Source organism: Salmo salar, chromosome 09 (genome assembly GCF_965601325.2).
Source record: "Salmo salar chromosome 09, fSalSal1, whole genome shotgun sequence".
Lineage (NCBI taxonomy): Eukaryota > Metazoa > Chordata > Actinopteri > Salmoniformes > Salmonidae > Salmo > Salmo salar.
In genome coordinates, this window is record NC_138299.1 from 26,772,751 (window position 1) to 26,792,100 (window position 19,350).

General features: G+C 41.2%; 1 protein-coding gene across 4 annotated transcripts; it reads right to left on the bottom strand.

The window, feature by feature from the left end:
- Positions 1 to 193: 193 nt before the first annotated feature.
- On the bottom strand, positions 194 to 14,428 carry LOC106610941 (guanine nucleotide exchange factor C9orf72). 4 transcript variants are annotated; one of them, XM_014210633.3, is made up of 11 exons: positions 14,302 to 14,320; positions 13,920 to 14,045; positions 8,008 to 8,464; positions 7,748 to 7,843; positions 4,086 to 4,150; positions 3,271 to 3,343; positions 2,828 to 2,944; positions 2,276 to 2,511; positions 2,026 to 2,083; positions 1,791 to 1,900; positions 194 to 1,674 (listed from the first exon to the last, which is right to left on the bottom strand). In XM_014210633.3, exons 3-11 carry the CDS (start codon positions 8,449 to 8,451, stop codon positions 1,488 to 1,490), a joined length of 1,386 nt encoding a protein of 461 aa, XP_014066108.1. In that variant the 5' UTR covers positions 8,452 to 8,464; positions 13,920 to 14,045; positions 14,302 to 14,320; the 3' UTR covers positions 194 to 1,487. The 4 variants fall into 4 exon arrangements, with proteins under 4 accessions (XP_014066108.1, XP_014066105.1, XP_014066107.1 ...); XM_014210630.3 differs by lacking the exon at positions 13,920 to 14,045 and having other exon boundaries at positions 14,302 to 14,428; XM_014210632.3 differs by lacking the exon at positions 14,302 to 14,320 and having other exon boundaries at positions 13,920 to 14,261.
- Between the last annotated feature and the right edge of the window lie 4,922 nt (positions 14,429 to 19,350).

Consider the following 19,350-nt stretch of genomic DNA (forward strand, 5'->3'; position numbering starts at 1 on the left):
TAACCCAGACATGGCTGTTGTGGTCTGTCAGTCAACAGAAAGACTACATTAACCCATGTAATTAAACATGTTGTACAATCAGTGTGCTAACATTGATATGAAAGGTATCCAAACATTCAAGTTTCACAAATAAAGTGAAGTCCCGTCAAGTGCTTGTTGTACCACACAGACACTGAAGACACCAGACTCACGCTTTCAATAAGACATTGAGTGTTTGGACTTTAATTAAATGGGACAGAGATCCTCCAAAAATTCAACATCTGAAATGTGGACCTTTGGACATTCTGTATTGTTTTTGAACATTTCAAACACTTTAGTGGACAGAAATTGCCTCTCTAATAAAAGGCAGCTTTTGGACAAATCACATGTAAATGTCTTACCCATTTCAAGACATGATAGAGTTAAGTTTTATTAGTCTTATGTACAGGATACACATGGTAAACATCAAGGTTATTATAGTTTTGTGATTTAATATTAGTTATTTCTATTGTTTGTTTTTAATTTGAAATTCAGTTTAGTTTGTTAGATCAGACTTGGTTTACTAGTTTTTATTTAGTTTGTTTGATAAAACAATTTATTGTTTTTAGATTTAGGGACAGAAAGCAGCCTGTGTGTAGGAGGCCAGGAGCCATTTGTGTTGTAGGTCTATAGTTGCTTTTTTGGGGATGTCATTAAACATGTATCAATGACTAAGCCCTTCAAATAGGTTAAGAAAAATGGCTGCAACAGCAAAAACATAAGCAACACATTCACAAATCTATCAGTTCAAAGCCAGCCAGCGTGTTTCTGGTTCATCTTCAAGAAGACTGCGTTCCAGAGAGGTGGTTGTTCGGTTTCTCAAGCCTGATGACAGTTGTCTACGGACAAAGAATATTCTCTCCACGAACTCTTGGGATGCAGGTGCAGAAACCAGATCCAGTGCCACAGCTTAGGATAAACAGCCATCCTTGCCGGAGGTGACTTTCTCGCTCTCTCCCCCAGTAGTAGTAGATTGCAAGTGAGAAGGCATGGCACCACATCAGACAGCGACTGGCTGTCAGTGAAGTTTGTCATTGTAGATTGTGAACGGCTCCAACTTTACAAGCTGTTCTAGCTTAGCCCAGCTCTGTGCTCACCCTCAGATTTCTTCCCTGTTAGCTAGTGATAGCAATGCACAAACTAAGCCCATTTGAAACATCGGCATATTCAGAAGCTCAAAAATCCCATTAGAAAAAATGGTTACATCGTATTAGATTTGTTTAAAAGGAGAAAAAAAAAAACATTTATGATGGCTTCTATTTTAGTTCGTTTTGCAGTCAATTATACATTTCAGCATATGTTTTTATTTGTTTACTATATTGTTTTTACAATTTTAGTTTACTATAATAACCTTGGTATACACCGTCCAATTAAATGCTTACTTGCAGGTTCCTTATTGACAATGCTACAATAATAAGAAATAATTAAAGATAAGAAACAAACATAAGTCATGAGGATAAGAGTAAGAGTCAAAAACTCATGAGCACATCTCGCTCCTGTACACTGGTATAGAATGGCTTCCCAAATACAAAGGAGTGCAGTCCAGCCCTCAGCTTCTCAGCAAAAGCCATGACAATATTCAGGTCGCCTTCCACCATCAGGTCGAGGTCTGTCTTCAAGCTGCGCAAGGAGCGGAAAGGCATCTTTCCCTTTTGCCTGTGGGTGGGGAATTCAAACATAGAAAAAGTTGTATTACACGGTGTCCTGCTGTGCTGGGACAAAAGTCCTATTGAAACCAATTACATCTTCTTCCATAGCGGGAGGTAACTTACGTTTCATCTTCAATGTATTTGAGTAGCGTGAGAGCCTTCCTGTGAAGGATCAGCAAGAACTGTGCTAAGTAAGTACTTCGCAGATTGAGGCCTGGCTTCAGCATGAACACCTGGGAACAAAACCGAGAATCAACTATTATTGTTGGCCCTGACAAGCCAACAAAAAGGTCGACATATGAGGAGACCATTTTTCAGCACCACAAATATTGTTGCTTCCTTTTTTCTGGTGTCTTACCTCATCTATAAATAACTTCACCAGAGTGTCTTTATGCATAACATCATGAAAAATATTTCTGAGAAAAGAATGGAGCTTTTAGTGGTCATAAAAACAGAATAACATCCACATCTTTCATGAACGTTAATGTAAACAAGACATACAAATTTGATACATAGGAAATAAATCAATCAATGCTGTTAAGCATCTAAATAAACACAGGCAATTCCAATCTAATTGGAATAACAGAACAGGAGAGAAGAAAGCATACAGGTTGGGGGTGAAGGACTCATCGGTGTGAATGACAGCGTCGGGGGCGATGTCATCCTCGCTGGCCGCCTTCCAGAGCGTGCTGAGCTCCGAGCGCATGTAGAGGCGCTGGTTGTACGTGTGCTCATGGCAGGGTGGCATCTGCTTCACCGTGTTGATGTCCACGTCGATGTGCGTGGTCGGGTAGGGCGAGTACAGCACCTGGCGGAAGGGCAAGACGAAGCTGCCTGTGGAGTCCTTAGTTTGGAGGAAGGAGGGGGAGAGTAATGAGGGGGATCACAATGCCAAACTGGCAGTCTTAAGCTATGACCTTTTGTTCATTTTTTGAGGCCTTGGTTTGAAATAAAAGACTTACTTTGCATGACTATTAATTTGCATGCACTTACAATGGGATAATCAAGATGTGAGAAAACAAATTTAAGTAACCCTCATTGAACACATTGGACCGAAGATCGTTTTTAGTGCAAAAAAATATATATACAAAAATTGCCTGCACATCCACTGGCTCTCCAGGACCAGCATTAGAGAACTGTAATTTAGAGTGGCATGGTACCTTGAGGAGGCCTTGTACAAACAGTCCTGTGTCGTACTTGAAAGAGGAGTCAGCTTTACAGAGCCGAGAGCACTTCCTCTCAGCAGGGGTGAGGAAAAGGCTCAGTGTTCGCACTATCTGGAGCACAAGAAAATACAAATAAATATCAACGTGGAATACCTCACAACACATCCGCATTTTAGTGAGGGAGAGAGGATTTGGAGGAGAGTGTGGGTGTGTGCGCGTGTTAACCTGCAATGTCAGATTTTGTATGCTGCAATTTTTTTGTAGATACACAATAACATATGCAGACACACCTGTGTATAGAACATTTTTATACAACTACTGTGTGCATGAGTGTGAATGGATATGCTGATACATACATACATGCATACATTGGCTGCTGTATGCATGTATGCATGTATGTATGTGTTAAGCACAGAGTATTGGCAGCCTGTCAGTACCTTGTTGACTTTCTCTGGGTTGCTTCCGACCACCATGGAGCAGCCACACGTTTGGAGATGAGAACTGATTGCCCTGGGAGACGTAGGCAATTTCATTTGTGTGTATTTTTTTATTAATGACAAAGATGAGGAATAGTCACTTGATATTAATTTACCATAATGAGAACATTAAAATGTATTAAAATGTGTCCACGTGTTTGTCATAAAAATATGACTTTAATATATGTCTCTAAAGTGACATAAGTGTTTCCTGACTACTGCAAGAGCACTTAAAAGCTGAGTAAAGAAATGATGACTTGCAGTGTATTTGTCATCTCCACAGGCAGTTAAGATAATGATGTTTAGACAGATTTCTCAGGTGGTGCATAACTGCATTCCCCTGATAACTACAATCTCATCACAAATATAATGTGCAAAGTAAGCAATGTGCACCTAATGGACCAACCCAGTTTGGATAAAACGGAGAGAAAAGCTGTTAACCTGAAGGAGAGTGAATTTTTTTTGTTAACCCTGTGACTATCCCACAAAAAGAAAAGCAGGGGCACTCAAGGTTGTTTCTTGATAATGTGCAGGGTTTTCCACTTGTTGGCAACATTAGTTAATAGAGATTACTTATCAGTCTCAGAGCTGAATTTAGTCAACACTGCATTGCAATATTTATAATTTTCCTATGGTTAAATAGTCACAGAATGGTTTTGGGTACTGTAAAAAAAAAAAAAAATAAGAGAAGAAAAAATAAAAAAGGTAGACAACTTACAGGCAGATGCTTCCAATTTTCAGAATGAAGCAGATAGGCCTACAATAAAAGTGCTTACTTATGCAGGAAATCTTCATGGCAGCTGTCTCCAATGTCATCATCATTTAGGATGGTGTCCTTGATCTAACACAGATGGAACAAACAGAGTTCTTTGGTGAAATAGTCCTCAACATGAAGGACAAGATAAAAATGTTTGCCTACTGTAACTGTAGTGAGACAGAGAGAGTAGTTATTGCCCGAATTTGAGTAGTCTAATCCTCAAATTATTGTGGAATTGTGTGTGACTTCATACATTTTTACATCTCATTGATGAACATCAAAAAGATAATTAAAGCTTCAGTGGAGCCTCAGTGGTTAGAACTTTCAGTTTTCTTTTTCACAGAAATTGTGGAGGCTTTGAGGTTTTAGTTTAATTTTCAACTGGGGTTTTTGCCTGGTAATGAAAGCTGTGCAAGACTTAACATACCAGTGAAACTAGTTGGATATCATTCTTGGATACCCATGTGATAATGTGACAGTGAACTGCAGGCATAATAGTCGTCTCCTCATGGACATACAGTGGGGTCAGAAATGATTGTCAGCTTTGATAAAGATGAGCAAAAATGACTATAAAAAATAAATACAATATAGCTAAAAATGTGTATGTTCAAAAAAAAGGGGGAATATTATTTTAGACTAACATAATTGCTCAGAGAAGAGATTTTGTTTTACAAGTAATAATCTTTCTCAAAAAGGTAGGGGTAAAAATGATTGACACCCGTTTTCAATACCTCACCTTGCGAGGGTAACATCCCTGAGCATTTAAAAAAAAATGTTTTATGAGTTGGAGAACACATTGGAAGGGATCTTAGACCATTCCTCCATACACAATTCTTCCAGATCCTTGATATCCTACGTCCACGCGTATGAACTACCTTCTTCAATTAAAAACATGGGGTTTTCAAGACCTGAGATAACTATAGTTTTAACTATGGTTTGTGGAAAGTAACAATTTTTCCAGGGGAACAACTACTTGCATATAGATCCCCAAAAATAACTTATTTTTTAAACTATTTGAAAACACATCTCAGAAAGTATTACTTTTTAAAACTATTTGAATACAGATCTGAGAAAACTACTACTTGGAGATTGGGTGGTGGCTGTTTTAATCTGGCCAGATCAGTTTTTTGGTCTAGAGCAGCAAGAGCTGCTGGGGCGGCAGGTAGTCAGAGCGTTGGGCCAGTAACCGAAAGATTGCCGGATCGAATCCCCGAGCTGACAAGGTAAAAATCTGTCGTTCTGCCCCTGAACAACGACAGATTTTTACCTTGTCAGCTCGGGGATTCAATCCGGCAACCTTTCGGTTACTGGCCCAACACTCTAACCACTAGGCTACCTGCCGCCCCAGCAGTCCTTGCTGCTCCAGACCAAAACTGCCTTGTTCAGGGGTACTGTCATTGAAAATTGAAAATAAGAATTTGTTCTTAACCTGTCTGGGATATTTTCACAGCCGGATGAAAAAAATTTACCCGATTTAAACTGGTTACTACTCTTGCCCAGAAACTAGAATATGCATATTATTAGTAGATTTGGATAGAAAACACTGAACTTTCTAAAACTGTTTGAATGGTGTCTGTCAGTATAACAGAACTCATATGGCAGGCAAAAACCTGAGAAAATTCCAAGCAGGAAGTGGCCTGTCTGAGAATTTGTAGTTATTTTTATTCTCTATCAAAACTACAGTATCTGTGGGGTTACGTAGCACTTTCGAAGGCTCTCTAAAGCCTTCAGAAAGCGGATTGAGGCGTCTTCTGTCTCTGGGCAGAGAGACAGCTCAGTTTGTCAGCGACAAAGAGATTGCATATGCGCATTCACGTGAGCACGCTGTTTTTTCTTTTCCTCTTTGAATGAATACACTATTGTCCGGTTGGAATATTATCGCTATTTTACGAGAAAAATACCATAAAAATTGATTTTAAACAGCGTTTGACATGCTTCTAAGTACGGTAATGGAACATTTTGAATTTCTTTGTCTCGAAATGCGCTCGCGCGTTACCCTTTGGATAGTGACCTGAACGCACGAACAAAACGGAGGTATTTGGACATAACTATGAATTATTTGGAACAAAAATAACATTTCTTGTGGAAGTAGCAGTCCTGGGAGTGCATTCTGACGAAGATCAGCAAAGGTAATACCATTTTTCTTATAGTAATTCTGAGTTTAGTGTGCCCCGAACTTGGCGGGTGTCACAATAGCTAGCCATGATGGCTGAGCTATGTACTCAGAATATTGCAAAATGTGCTTTCGCCGAAAAGCTATTTTAAAATCTGACACCGCGATTGCATAAAGGAGTTCTGTATCTATAATTCTTAAAATAATTGTTATGCATTTTGTCAACGTTTATGATGAGTAATTTAGTAAATTCACCAGAAGTTTTGGGTGGGAATGCATGTTCTGAACATCACATGCCAATGTAAAAAGCTGTTTTTGGATATAAATATGAACTTGATTGAACAAAACATGCATGTATAACATAATGTCCTAGGAGTGTCATCTGATGAAGATTAAAAGGTTAGTGCTTCATTTAGCTGTGTTTTGGGTTTTTGTGACATATATGCGTGCTTGGAAATTGGCTGTGTGATTATTTTTGTCTATGTACTCTCCTAACATAATTTAATGTTTTGCTTTCGATGTAAAGCCTTTTTGAAAATCGGACAATGTGGTTAGATTAACGAGAGTCTTATCTTTAAAATGGTGTAAAATAGTCGTATGTTTGAAAAATTGAAATTATCGCATTTGAGGTTTTTGTATTTCACGCCATGCGATCCCATTGGCTGTTGGCTAGGGGTTCCGCTGGCGGAACGGGGTTCCACTAGCGGAACACCTAGATGTAAGAGGTTTTAACTGACTTGCCTAGTTAAATAAAAAAGGTAAATTAAATAATATATTTTTTTTATAAATAAATATCAATAAATAAAAAAGCTGACATGCAGAAAATACAAATAACTGGGAGGGATATCAAACCCACACTGGACAGGAACCTACCGGATGTTACTTGGCTGTAGACCTGACAATACTGTTGGATTTCTGCTTTCTTTTGTTGGATACGCCGGTAAACAGCTTAGATGTCCGGTAGCAGAGAGGGACCGGAAGACGAGCTAGGGTTTGGTTTTATTGCTACCCAGCGCCGTGGCGCATTCTGTTGTTTCGTCCCCTGAATAAAAGACCTGGGTCATTTCCCTGGAAAAAGGTCCATTTTGGTCTACGCTTGTGTTATTTCACACTCATCAGGTCTGCTTGAAAACCTGTGGTTAGAATTGAAGAGGACAGTCCATAAGCCAAGATGTAGGATATCAAGGATCTGGAAGGAGAAATGGTCTAAGATCCATCCCAATGTGTTCTCCAACTCAAAGCATTTTAGAAAAAGGCTCAGTGCCATTAGCCTTGCAATGTGAGGTATTGAGGACAGGGGTGTCAATAGTTGAGGACAACAAAATCTCTGAAATTTTATTAGTAAAAAAATTACTTCCCTTTTTTTTTTTAGCATACTTAGTATTTGAATTATTCATTTTATTCAGGTCATTTTTGCTAATCTTTATCAAGGTTGTCAATTTCAGACCCCACTAACTTTTAAAAGCAAAGTTGCAACATAAATGGGTCTGCAAAGTATAGTGAGCTCTACTGTATTTTTTGCACGTTGAAAGTGTTGCCAAATGTGCACGATGGCTTCTGATACTCACGTCTATGTCCTCTGGGACACTGTGTGTCTTCATGGAGGACAGCAGCTCCATGATGTGGACAATCTCTGATGTCAGCACAGAAATTATGTTGTAGCCCTGTATGTCAATGACAAATACCGGCATGGCAGGCTAGGTGATTCAGGTGATAGTACTGGGCTATAACGATAAAGTCAATTTCCCTAGTGATGGATTGAGAAACACTGCCTTAAGGGGATGGCCTAGTAGGGGATAGACTTGGAAGTTAAAATCTGAACACTTACTTTCTGCATCCAGATGCGTCCCTTGCGGATTATGTGTTTGAGCCTCTCCACACAGACAGTGTGCAGGGGCAGGTAGAAGGCCAGCTCTGTCTGTGGAAGAATAATGGACAGGGCACACGTGTTCTTGTCACCCTTCAGCTCGCCGTCAAAGATCAGCGAGACAATGATGACGCCCTTCTCAGCTAGGACGAAGAACTTGACGTCCACCGCTCCACACTCGGCACTGCGCAGAATCTCCCCGTTCAGCGTGTGATTGGCCAGGAAGGTGACTTCACCGTCACTCAGCAACAGTGACTGCTCACACCTGGGAGCCCAGATGTGTCGCACCCGCGGGCCCAGGATGTTGTCCCAGTAGGCAAAGGTGGCGGCGAGGAGAGGGCATTCTCCGTCGACAGTCACCTCTGTCTTAGCCACTGCGGGCGACTGAGGTGGGCCGGAAGACATGTTGTTACTGTACCTGGGGGTGGGTTGGAAGACCAGAAAGATGGAACGTAGATCACGCCTGGCTGGTAGAATTATACATCTATTTATTGTTCAAGCTATCTTACAGGAAGAGAAAATAGATGTCAGACAAAGAGAGTATATCCCACAAACTAACAATATTCAACTCTTGCAGACAGGCGAGTTTAGTCTCATAGTGTATAAGTCCACACAAGATGTAATACTTTTTAATAATCTAAAAAATATTTTTTTAAATGTGTGTATTTTCTCCAGCGTTGTGTTCGGGAGCAAATCGAGTCCGAGTCAAGACCATGATTGTAATTGTCAAATCAGCACCATAAGAGTTGAAAATGTCCAGTATTTCTGTGTTCATATTTCAGAACATATGGATTCTTTAGACATTCAGAATGGTGAAACAATGCATGCTGAGGGAAAATAGAGCCACTCATCGAATTATTACTAACCCAAACACAGCGGGGAACAATAATTATTATTTTCAATGATGTTCTGATTTAATCTCTTTAGTTTTGTTAGAAAGGAAAGGGTTAACACTAAAGAGAAAAAAAAAATCCAATCAGCATTTTCCTGTGCTGGTCTCTGGGGAGATAAATCTAGCTATCCAAGTCAGCCATTGGCTAAGCCATCAGAAGCTAGACAAAAGGCATCTGCCATTCAAATCAAATCAAATGTTATGTCACATGTGCCAAATACACAACTGTATTAGAACATTTTTGGAGTGACAGTGGAATCAACCAATCACATTTTGACTAAGTGGGACCGTTTTTACAAAAACGATCAGAAACTTCTGCCTTCTTGAAGGCGCAATAGTGAGCAGTAGTTTTCCCACGGTCTAGCTAACTAGTTTGCAGCGGCTGCAGCAGGTGTTATCAAAGAGGATGTTGTTGCTAATTTGTCAGCTTCTCCCTTTTCAAGAATAACTTTCAACAAGATGTTAAGTTTCAAATGATCATCATCTGGTGAGTGGAACTGGATTTTTTACTGCAGCATGCTTGCCATTAGCCATCTCTTTGAAATTAACTTGTGTGCGTGTGAAACATTGTTGCATTTAAAGTGGAACGGACAGCATTTTAGCAATATGAAACCTTATTCAAATCTGTTCATATACACCCCCAGAAAGAATGACACTTTAAAATGGTCTGATAAGCGACCACTTAGTCATTTTCATAAATTCTTAGAGTGTTTGGGAAGGCACTTGTGAAAATTCTATAGCAATATAGAGTGGGAAAGTGGCCATGCATTTGGACAATTAATAGACACTGCAGCAAATAAAAACCGAATAAAAACACTCAGACCACTGCGCTGTAGCCAATCAGAGCGACAGTAGACCTTTACAAACAAGCCATTTGCCACCCGGGCCTGCCATCATTCACTTTGAACTGGACTGTGTGTTTACAGGCAGTTAAACAGCGCGACTTTAGATCATTAGAACGCATTCGCCAAAAAATACACCCAAAAGGATTTCTGCAAATAAGTAAACACCACAGGAGTCCTCTTACATTTTGGAACTTTACAGTCCTATTGACCAAACAACCATGAAAAGGTAGACTCTCTCTCCATCAGTTATGAGCAAGCCAGAGCAAGATAAGCTCAAATCTAATGAAGGAACATTAGATAAACACTCAAACTTTTTTGGCTAGTTGGCTGTCAAAATTGCACTGATAAACCATAAACCATAGCCTCCTCTTCCTTCTGTAGCTTGCCTGCCAATGCATGCTTGTCCCAACCAAGCACCCAAGCTAACTGGCTAAAGTTGGCTAGCTAGCTACTCCCAGACACAAATGAGAACACCTCACTCTGACCATTTTACTTGGCGTAGTTGAGCTGGTTAGGCTGTTTATATGTCATCTACAGCGTTCTTGACTAACTAACTTTTTTCACCCTACGTTTACTCATATTCAGCAGGTGTTCCGCGTTCGTAAATTCATCAGTTCTGCGCTCTGGCACACAGACGAGAGTGCTCTGAAATTGAAGTAGATAGCCAGAGTGAATTTGCAAACGCAAGCGATATGCTAACTGTATAATAGTTGTACAAGTTCTTGCTAGCTAACCAAATGAAACCTGCTTCTCTAGCGGTGTATAGCCAGCAAAAAACAATAAAGGAAAAAGTCAGTCACTCACCCAGCCACTCCTCCAATGGCATGTCATTCTCCTAGCAGCTAGCTAGCTAACATTAGGCTCCTTGTTTTTAGCGTGCTACATAAATAGATACGTTAGCCCATTAGCCACATTATGACTGACTTGTGATCATTGCCCGTGCTAGTTTGAATGTATTGACATTCCCAGCCTTGGTTACATTTGTCAGTTTTTGTCCAGAATATTGAGTCATTGAAACAGTGCATCCCGAATGGAGGCAGCAAACAATGTACCAGGCCAGATGTAATTTACAACCTGATAACAATACTTTTTGGACTACCAAGAAATGTATTGATGAATTATATTAATCATACATTGAACTGTATTAATCCATTCTGCCAACAATGCCTTAGCGTATGTCATGGAGTCAAATATAACCTATTTTTAAAACCTCTTGACTGATATTATGATTGTCTGTTTGTTTCATATCTGCAAAGCAGTTCAAATGCTGTCAGTTTCACTTTAAGTCACTGGTTACTTTGTGTGCTAAATGTTTCATGCAACGGGAGTAATAGTTGTACATTTTGAATGGCTGCGTTTTTGTATTGTTATGATTGGGATCTACTGGCTTATTATGTCCGAGTTCATGGACTGCTTATCCTTTAACATCATACTGTGTGTATGACTGCTGTCTTTCCATCGGTCCTATGCAGTGTTGCAGTGGGTATACTCAAATTGACAAAAAGTTCCCAAATGGCCCGCCCAGCAAAAGGTTTTCCAGATTTTCACCCCCCCCCCCCAAATATTGTGTGTGTATGTATATATATATTTATTTTAACTATTGTATTCAGCGCATGTGACAAATAAAATGTGATTTGATTTATTCCACTGAAAGTAGGCTGTGTGTGCGGCGCGCATGTTAATACACTGCTCAAAAAATAAAGGGAACACTAAAATAACATCCTAGATCTGAATGAATGAAATAATCTTATTAAATACTTTTTTCTTTACATAATTGAATGTGCTGACAACAAAATCACAAAAAATAATCAATGGAAATCCAATTTATCAACCCATGGAGGTCTGGATTTGGAGTCACACTCAAAATTAAAGTGGAAAACCACACTACAGGCTGATCCAACTTTGATGTAATGTCCTTAAAACAAGTCAAAATAAGGCTCAGTAGTGTGTGTGGCCTCCACGTGCCTGTATGACCTCCCTACAACGCCTGGGCATGCTCCTGATGAGGTGGCGGATGGTCTCCTGAGGGATCTCCTCCCAGAACTGGACTAAAGCATCCGCCAACTCCTGGACAGTCTGTGGTGCAACGTGGCGTTGGTGGATGGAGCGAGACATGATGTCCCAGATGTGCTCAATTGGATTCAGGTCTGGGGAACGGGCGGGCCAGTCCATAGCATCAATGCCTTCCACTTGCAGGAACTGCTGACACACTCCAGCCACATGAGGTCTAGCATTGTCTTGCATTAGGAGGAACCCAGGGCCAACCGCACCAGCATATGGTCTCACAAGGGGTCTGAGGATCTCATCTCGGTACCTAATGGCCGTCAGGCTACCTCTGGCGAGCACATGGAGGGCTGTGCGGCCCCCCAAAGAAATGCCACCCCACACCATGACTGACCCACCGCCAAACCGGTCATGCTGGAGGATGTTGCAGGCAGCAGAACGTTCTCCACGGCGTCTCCAGACTATGTCACATGTGCTCAGTGTGAACCTGCTTTCATCTGTGAAGAGCACTGGGCGCCAGTGGCGAATTTGCCAATCTTGGTGTTCTCTGGCAAATGCCAAACGTCCTGCACGGTGTTGGGCTGTAAGCACAACCCCCACCTGTGGACGTCGGGCCCTCATACCACCCTCATGGAGTCTGTTTCTGACCGTTTGAGCAGACACATGCACATTTGTGGCTACTCTGGATAGTTCTGACTTAGAATATGTGGACAACTATAAAAACCTAGGTGTCTTGCTAGACTGTAAACTCTCCTTCCAGACTCACATTAAGCATCTCCAATCCAAATCTAGAATCGGCTTCCTATTTCGCAACAAAGCCTCCTTCACTCATGCTGCCAAACATACCCTCGTACAACTGACTATCCTACCGATCCTTGACTTCGGCGATGTCATTTACAAATTAGCCTCCAACACTCTACTCTGCAAATTGGATGCAGTCTATCACATTGCCGTCCATTTTGTCACCAAAGCCCCATATACTACCCACCACTGCGACCTGTATGCTCTCGTTGGCTGGTCCTCGCTACATATTCGTCGCCAAACCCACTGGCTCCAGGTCATCTATAAGTCTTTGTTAGGTAAAGCTCCGCCTTATCTCGGCTCACTGGTCACCATAGCAACACCCAGCCGTAGCACGCGCTCCAGCAGGTATATTTCACTGGTCATCCCCAAAGCCAACACCTCGTTTGGCTGCCTTTCCGTCCAGTTCTCTGCTGCTAATGATTGGAACGAATTGCAAAAATCACTGAAGTTGGAGACATATCTCCCTCACTAACTTTAAGCGTCAGCTGTCAGAGCAGCTTACCAATGCTGCAGCTGTACACAGCCCATCTGTAAATAGCCCATCCAACCAACTACCTCATACCCATATTTGTTTTTCTGCTCTTTCGTCACCAGTATTTCTACTTGCACATCCTCATCTGCACATCTATCACTCCAGTGTAAATTGCTAAATTGTAATTACTTCGCCACTATTGGCCTATTTATTGCCTTACCTCCTTACTTCATTTACACACACTGTATACAGATTTTTCTATTGTGTAATTGACTGTACGTTTGTTTACCCCATGTGTAACTGTGTTTTTGTCGCACTGCTTTGCTTTATCTTGGCCAGGTCGCAGTTGTAAATGAGAACTTGTTCTCAACTGGCCTACCTGGTTAAATAAAGGTTAAATAATAAATCTGCCTTCTCCCTAGTCTTCAGCCATTAACTTCGCCCACGGCTGGCTCACGTTAACTACAATCCCGACGCTGTGTTTTAGCGTTTAGAAACGTCAAGAATCATTGCTTGCGATACAGCTTTCGAAACATATGGCCCTTATCCTGCATCCGCGAGGATTAATCCTTCAAATAAAAGAGATACACTTACTGTAGCAGTTTTGCACAGATCCATACATCTATGGGTGCTTCCATCCAACAAAACTACACAGCCAGGTGCATGCTAGATGGCTAATTAGCACAAGTGGTCACCTCTTGACTTCTGTCTATTTTCTGTAAACAAGCGCTGTAACATTGAGATATGGCCTGAGTGGGAACATGAACCCTATCCATATCAAAGTGTGTATCAATGTAACCTTTGTTTTCTTCTTGCTGATATGAAAGATAAGGTCCTTAAACATCCAAAACCTTACCGTGGGGTAAACTACGACTGTTAATGTTCAGATTGAGTGTCGGGGCTCTTAACCAAAATCCCACAGAAGACGTCTTCGTCCAATGAGCTATGTGAACTGAGAGTCGTGATCAGGCTCGGTTACTGTCTACAACAATTGGTCAAGGTTAGTGTTTTTCAGGGGTTTAGTAAACATAAAAGGAGAACTACACATCTTAATACAGAGCCAGTAGCTGGCTGATCATTACTAGTTAGGCGTGTGTATGCATTACCAGCAGTAGCTAGCTAGCTAGCCAAGCTCTAACGTTAGTGCATATAATGTTGGTACACTTGTTGTAAATAGAAACTGACATGCCGAATACATTTTCAATTTTATCTGCATTTAAAAGAGAGGCGTTACTCACCAAAGTGTCAATGTATTTTGTTTGTAGCTCGCATAAATAGTGTGGCATGACGGCACAAACATATGTTAAAAGTGCACTCTGCCACCTAGTGTGTGGGGGTGCAAATAGGGGAACGTTAAGCAGAGGGGAAGAGAGAGGCCCAACTCAGCGGAAAATCTTTCTCCCTCCCATTGTTTGGGCGGAGAGACATGTATCTTGTCAGTATACCCATACTATTTGCTTTAACGCAGAAAAACACGGAGAAATAGAATCACTTCCTCATTCGTTAACACTACATTATGTCGTGAAGGCACACTGCCGTCTAGCGAAATATTAGGGGTATCTAAGATAGATTATGTAATTTTACATGCAAAACAAATAAATAATATTCATGGTTGATTCATACACTGAGAATACCAAACATTAGCAACACCTTCCTAATATTGAGTTGCACCCCCCTCCCTCAATTCGTCAGGGCATGGACTCTACAAGGTGTTGAAAGCATCCTACAAGGATGCTGGCCCATGTTTACTCCATTCTTACCCATAGTTATGTAAAATTGGCTTGATGTCCTTTGGTGGATTATTATTGATACTCATGGGAAACTGTTGAGCTTGAAAAACCCAGCAGCATTGCAGTTCTTAACACTAACTGGTGTGCCTGGCACCTACTACCATACCTCATTCAAAGGCACATAAATCTTTTGTCTTGCCCATTCTCATCTGAAGATGATGCAATCTCAATCGCACTCCACACTGGCCTTTCCCACCTGGACAAAAGGAACACCTATGTGAGAATGCTGTTCATTGACTACAGCTCAGCATTCAACACCATAGTGCCCACGAAGCTCTTCACTAAGCTAAGGACCCTGGGACTAAACACCTCCCTCTGCAACTGGATCCTGGAATTCCTGACAGGCCGCCCCCAGGTGGTAAGGCTAGGCAACAACACGTTTGCCACGCTGATCCTCAACACTGGGGACCCTCAGGGGTGTGTACTTAGTCCTCTCCTGTGCTCCCTGTTCACGCACGACTGCGTGGCCAAACACGACTCCAACACCATCATTAAGTTTGCTGACGACACAACAGTGGTAGGCCTGATCACCAACAACGATGAGACAGCCTATAGGGAGGAGGTCAGAGAACTGGCAGTGTGGTGCCAGGACAACAACCTCTCCCTCAATGTGAGCAAGACAAAGGAGCTGATTGTGGACTACAGGAAAAGGCGGGCCCAAGTCTCCAAGTCATAGACTGTTTTCTCTGCTACCGCACGGCCAGTGGTACCGGAGCGCCAAGTCTAGGACCAAAATGCTCCTTAACAGCTTCTACCCCCAAGCCATAAGACTGCTGAATAATTAATCAAATGGCCACCGGACTATTACATTGACCCCACCCCCTCCATTTGTTTTGTACACTGCTGCTACTCGCTGTTTATTATCTATTGATAGTCACTTCACCCCTGCCTACATGTACAAATTACCTCAACTAACCTGTACCGCCGCACACTGACTCGGTACCGGTACCTCCTGTATATATCCTCGTTATTGTTATGTTATTGTGTTACTTTTTATAATTTGTATTTTTTACTTTAGTTTATTTGGTAAATATTTTCTTAACTCTTCTTGAACTGCACTGTTGGTTAAGGGCTTGTAAGTAAGCATTTCACGGTAAGGTCTACACTTGTTGTATTCGGCGCATGTGACAAAGTTTGATTTGATTTGATTTTGACATACACTATCCATGTCTCTAGGCTTAAAAATCATTCTTTAACCTGTCTCCTCCCCTTTATCAACACTGATTGAAAGGGATTTAACAAGTGACATCAGTAAGGGATCATAGCTTTCACCTGTATTCACCTGGTCAGATCTATGTCATGGAAAGAGCAGGAGTTCTTAATGTTTTGTGTAGTGCATACAGACAGTACATCAATGGGGCCAAGCTTCCAGCCATCCAGGACCTCAATACCAGGAGGAAGGCCCGAAGAATTGTCAAAGATTCCAGCCACCCTAGTCATAGACTGTTCTCTCTGCTACCGCACATTAAGCGGTACCGGAGCGCCAAGTCTAGGTCCAAGAGGCTTCTGAACAGCTTCTACCCCCAAGCCATAAGACTCCTGAACATCTAATCAAATGGCTACCCAGACTATTTGCATTGCCCCCCCCCCCACCCCCCACCCACCCTCTTTTACACTACTGCTACTCTCTGTTTATTATCTATGTATAGTCACTTTAATAACTCTACCTACATGTACATATTACCTCAATTACTTTGACTAACCGGTGCCCCCGCACATTGACTCTGTACCAGTACCCCCTGTATATAGCCTCGCTATTGTTATTTGAATGCTGCTCTTTAATTCTTTGTTACTTTTATGTCTTTTTTGTTGTTGTTGTTGGTATTTTTCTTATAACTGCATTGTTGGTTAAGGGCTTGTAAGTAAGCATTTCACTGTAAGGTCTACACCTGTTGTATTCGGCCATGTGACAAATAAAATTTGATTTGATACTTTTGACTCGACTTGCACCTGATATGCAAACAATCACACTGCATAGATGAGGTAAAGGAGTTAGCGCACATTCAACATATCTGATCAAACAAAGTGGATATCTGTCAAATCCAACATGATTTATGTATTATAACATGCCCACAATGTGGGTTAGTCCAATTTTGGTATATTTGGCTGTTTTTGCTGCATAACATGTAGAAGTGGCCCCTTTTAAGGTTTAGAAGAACTGACTGCTAAATGCTATCTCCCGTTTATATAAGCTAGTTAGCATAGCTAGCATGCATACATCGGTGGTACTAATCAGTCGTTTTTAACTGTACTAATGCAGTTGATTGGTAATGATGACATAAACATATGTTAGGATTGACATCCATACAAGCATTATACTCAGATTTTTACCTCAACATAGTGTGAAATACACATATAAACAATAGCCTAAATGTAGGTTAATTTTGCTGGGGGACAAGGAGGAGACTTGGGATCTTTCCCCACGAACCTTTCCCATGGCAATTCCATTTTATTGTTGTATGTTTTTATTTAACTAGGCAAGTCAGTTAAGAACAACCTCCCTGGGCAAGGTGGGACGTTTGCGTGGAATAGCATTGCGCGAAATACAAATACCTAAACAATGCTATAACTTCAATTTCTCAAACATATGACTATTTTACACCATTCTAAAGACAAGACTCTCGTTAATCTAACCACATTGTCCGATTTTAAAAAGGCTTTACAGCAAAAGCAAAACATTAGATTATGTCAGGAGAGTACCCTGCCAAAAATAATCACACAGCCATTTTCAAAGCAAGCATATATGTCACAAAATCCAAAATCACAGCTAAATGCAGCACTAACCTTTGATGATCTTCATCAGATGACACTCCTAGGACATTATGTTATACAATACATGCATGTTTTGTTCAATCAAGTTCATATTTATATCAAAAACCAGCTTTTTACATTAGCATGTGATGTTCAGAACTAGCATACCGGTGAATTTACTAAATTACTCACGATTAACGTTCACAAAATACATAACAATTATTTAAAGAATTATAGATACAGAACTCCTTTATGCAATCGCGGTGTCAGATTTTAAAATAGCTTTTCGGCGAAAGCACATTTTGCAATATTCTGAGTACATAGCCCGGCCATCACGGCTAGCTAATTTGACACCCACCAAGTTTGGCCCTCACCAAACTCAGATTTACTATAAGAAAAATTGGATTACCTTTGCTGTTCTTCGTCAGAATGCACTCCCAGGACTTCTACTTCAACAGCAAATGTTGTTTTGGTTCCAAATAATCCATAGTTATATTAAAATATCCTCCGTTTTGTTCGTGCGTTCAGGTCAGTATCCATAGGGTGACGCGCGAGCGCATTTCGTGACAAAAAAATTCAAAATATTCCATTACCGTACTTCGAAGCATGTCAAACGCTGTTTAAAATCAATTTTTATGCTATTTTTCTCGTAAAATAGCGATAATATTCCAACCGGGCGACGTTGTATTCATTCAAAGGCTGAAATATATATTTTTTGAATTCTCATGAACGCGCATCTCTAGTGTCACTGTTCCCAACCTGACCACTCACAAAATCTCCTGCTGTTTTTCGCCCAGAGACAGGAAAGACGTCATTCCACTTTCTGGCGCCTTCTGAGCGCCAATGGAAGCCTTAGAAAGTGTCACGTTACAGCAGAGATGCTGTATTTTCGATAGAGATGCCACAGAAGGGGAACAAATTGTCAGACAGGGCACTTCCTGTATGGAATCTTCTCAGGTTTTGGCCCGCCATATGAGTTTTGTTATACTCACAGACACCATTCAAACAGTTTTAGAAACGTTAGAGTGTTCTCTATCCAAATCTACTAATTATATGCATATTCTCGTTTCTGGGCAAGAGTAGTAACCAGTTTAAATCGGGTACGTTTTTTATCCGGCCGTGCAAATACTGCCCCCTAGCCCCAACAGGTTTTAAGAACAAATTCTTATTTACAATAACGGCCTACACTGGCCAAACCCTAACCAGGACGACGCTGGGCCAATTGTGCGCTGCCCTATGGGACTCCCGATCATGGCCGGTTGGGACACAGCCCGGAATCGAACCTGGGTCTGTAGTGACACTTCTAGCACTGTGATGCAGTGCCTTAGACTGCTGCACTACTCGGGAGACCCATTGTTTTGGTCTTGGTTGAGTTTTATTGACCTCTACCGCATCTATAAGCAGCAGGAATTAAGGTTGCATTGAGTGAGGCAGGGATGAGTTTGTTTTGAACAAAGGTCATTTAATTATGCCTCCAGCCAGGGCCATTTAAAATTACATTCTAAATCCCTTTTAGCAATGTAGGATAATCTTACCCTCCCCAATCCATTAGGGGTGGAAATGTGCAACTGACATTGTATTACTGAGTGTCTAGGGGAGCAATTCATCCACTCCTCTGCCCATGCCCTCTTTACCACCCTCTTTCTCGTAAAACAAACTACACTGGACTGTAGACCATCAACACTTTCACTTCAAATTATTGTGATTGGATTAGTTAAAACAATCTCATGGTATCCTTGATTATGT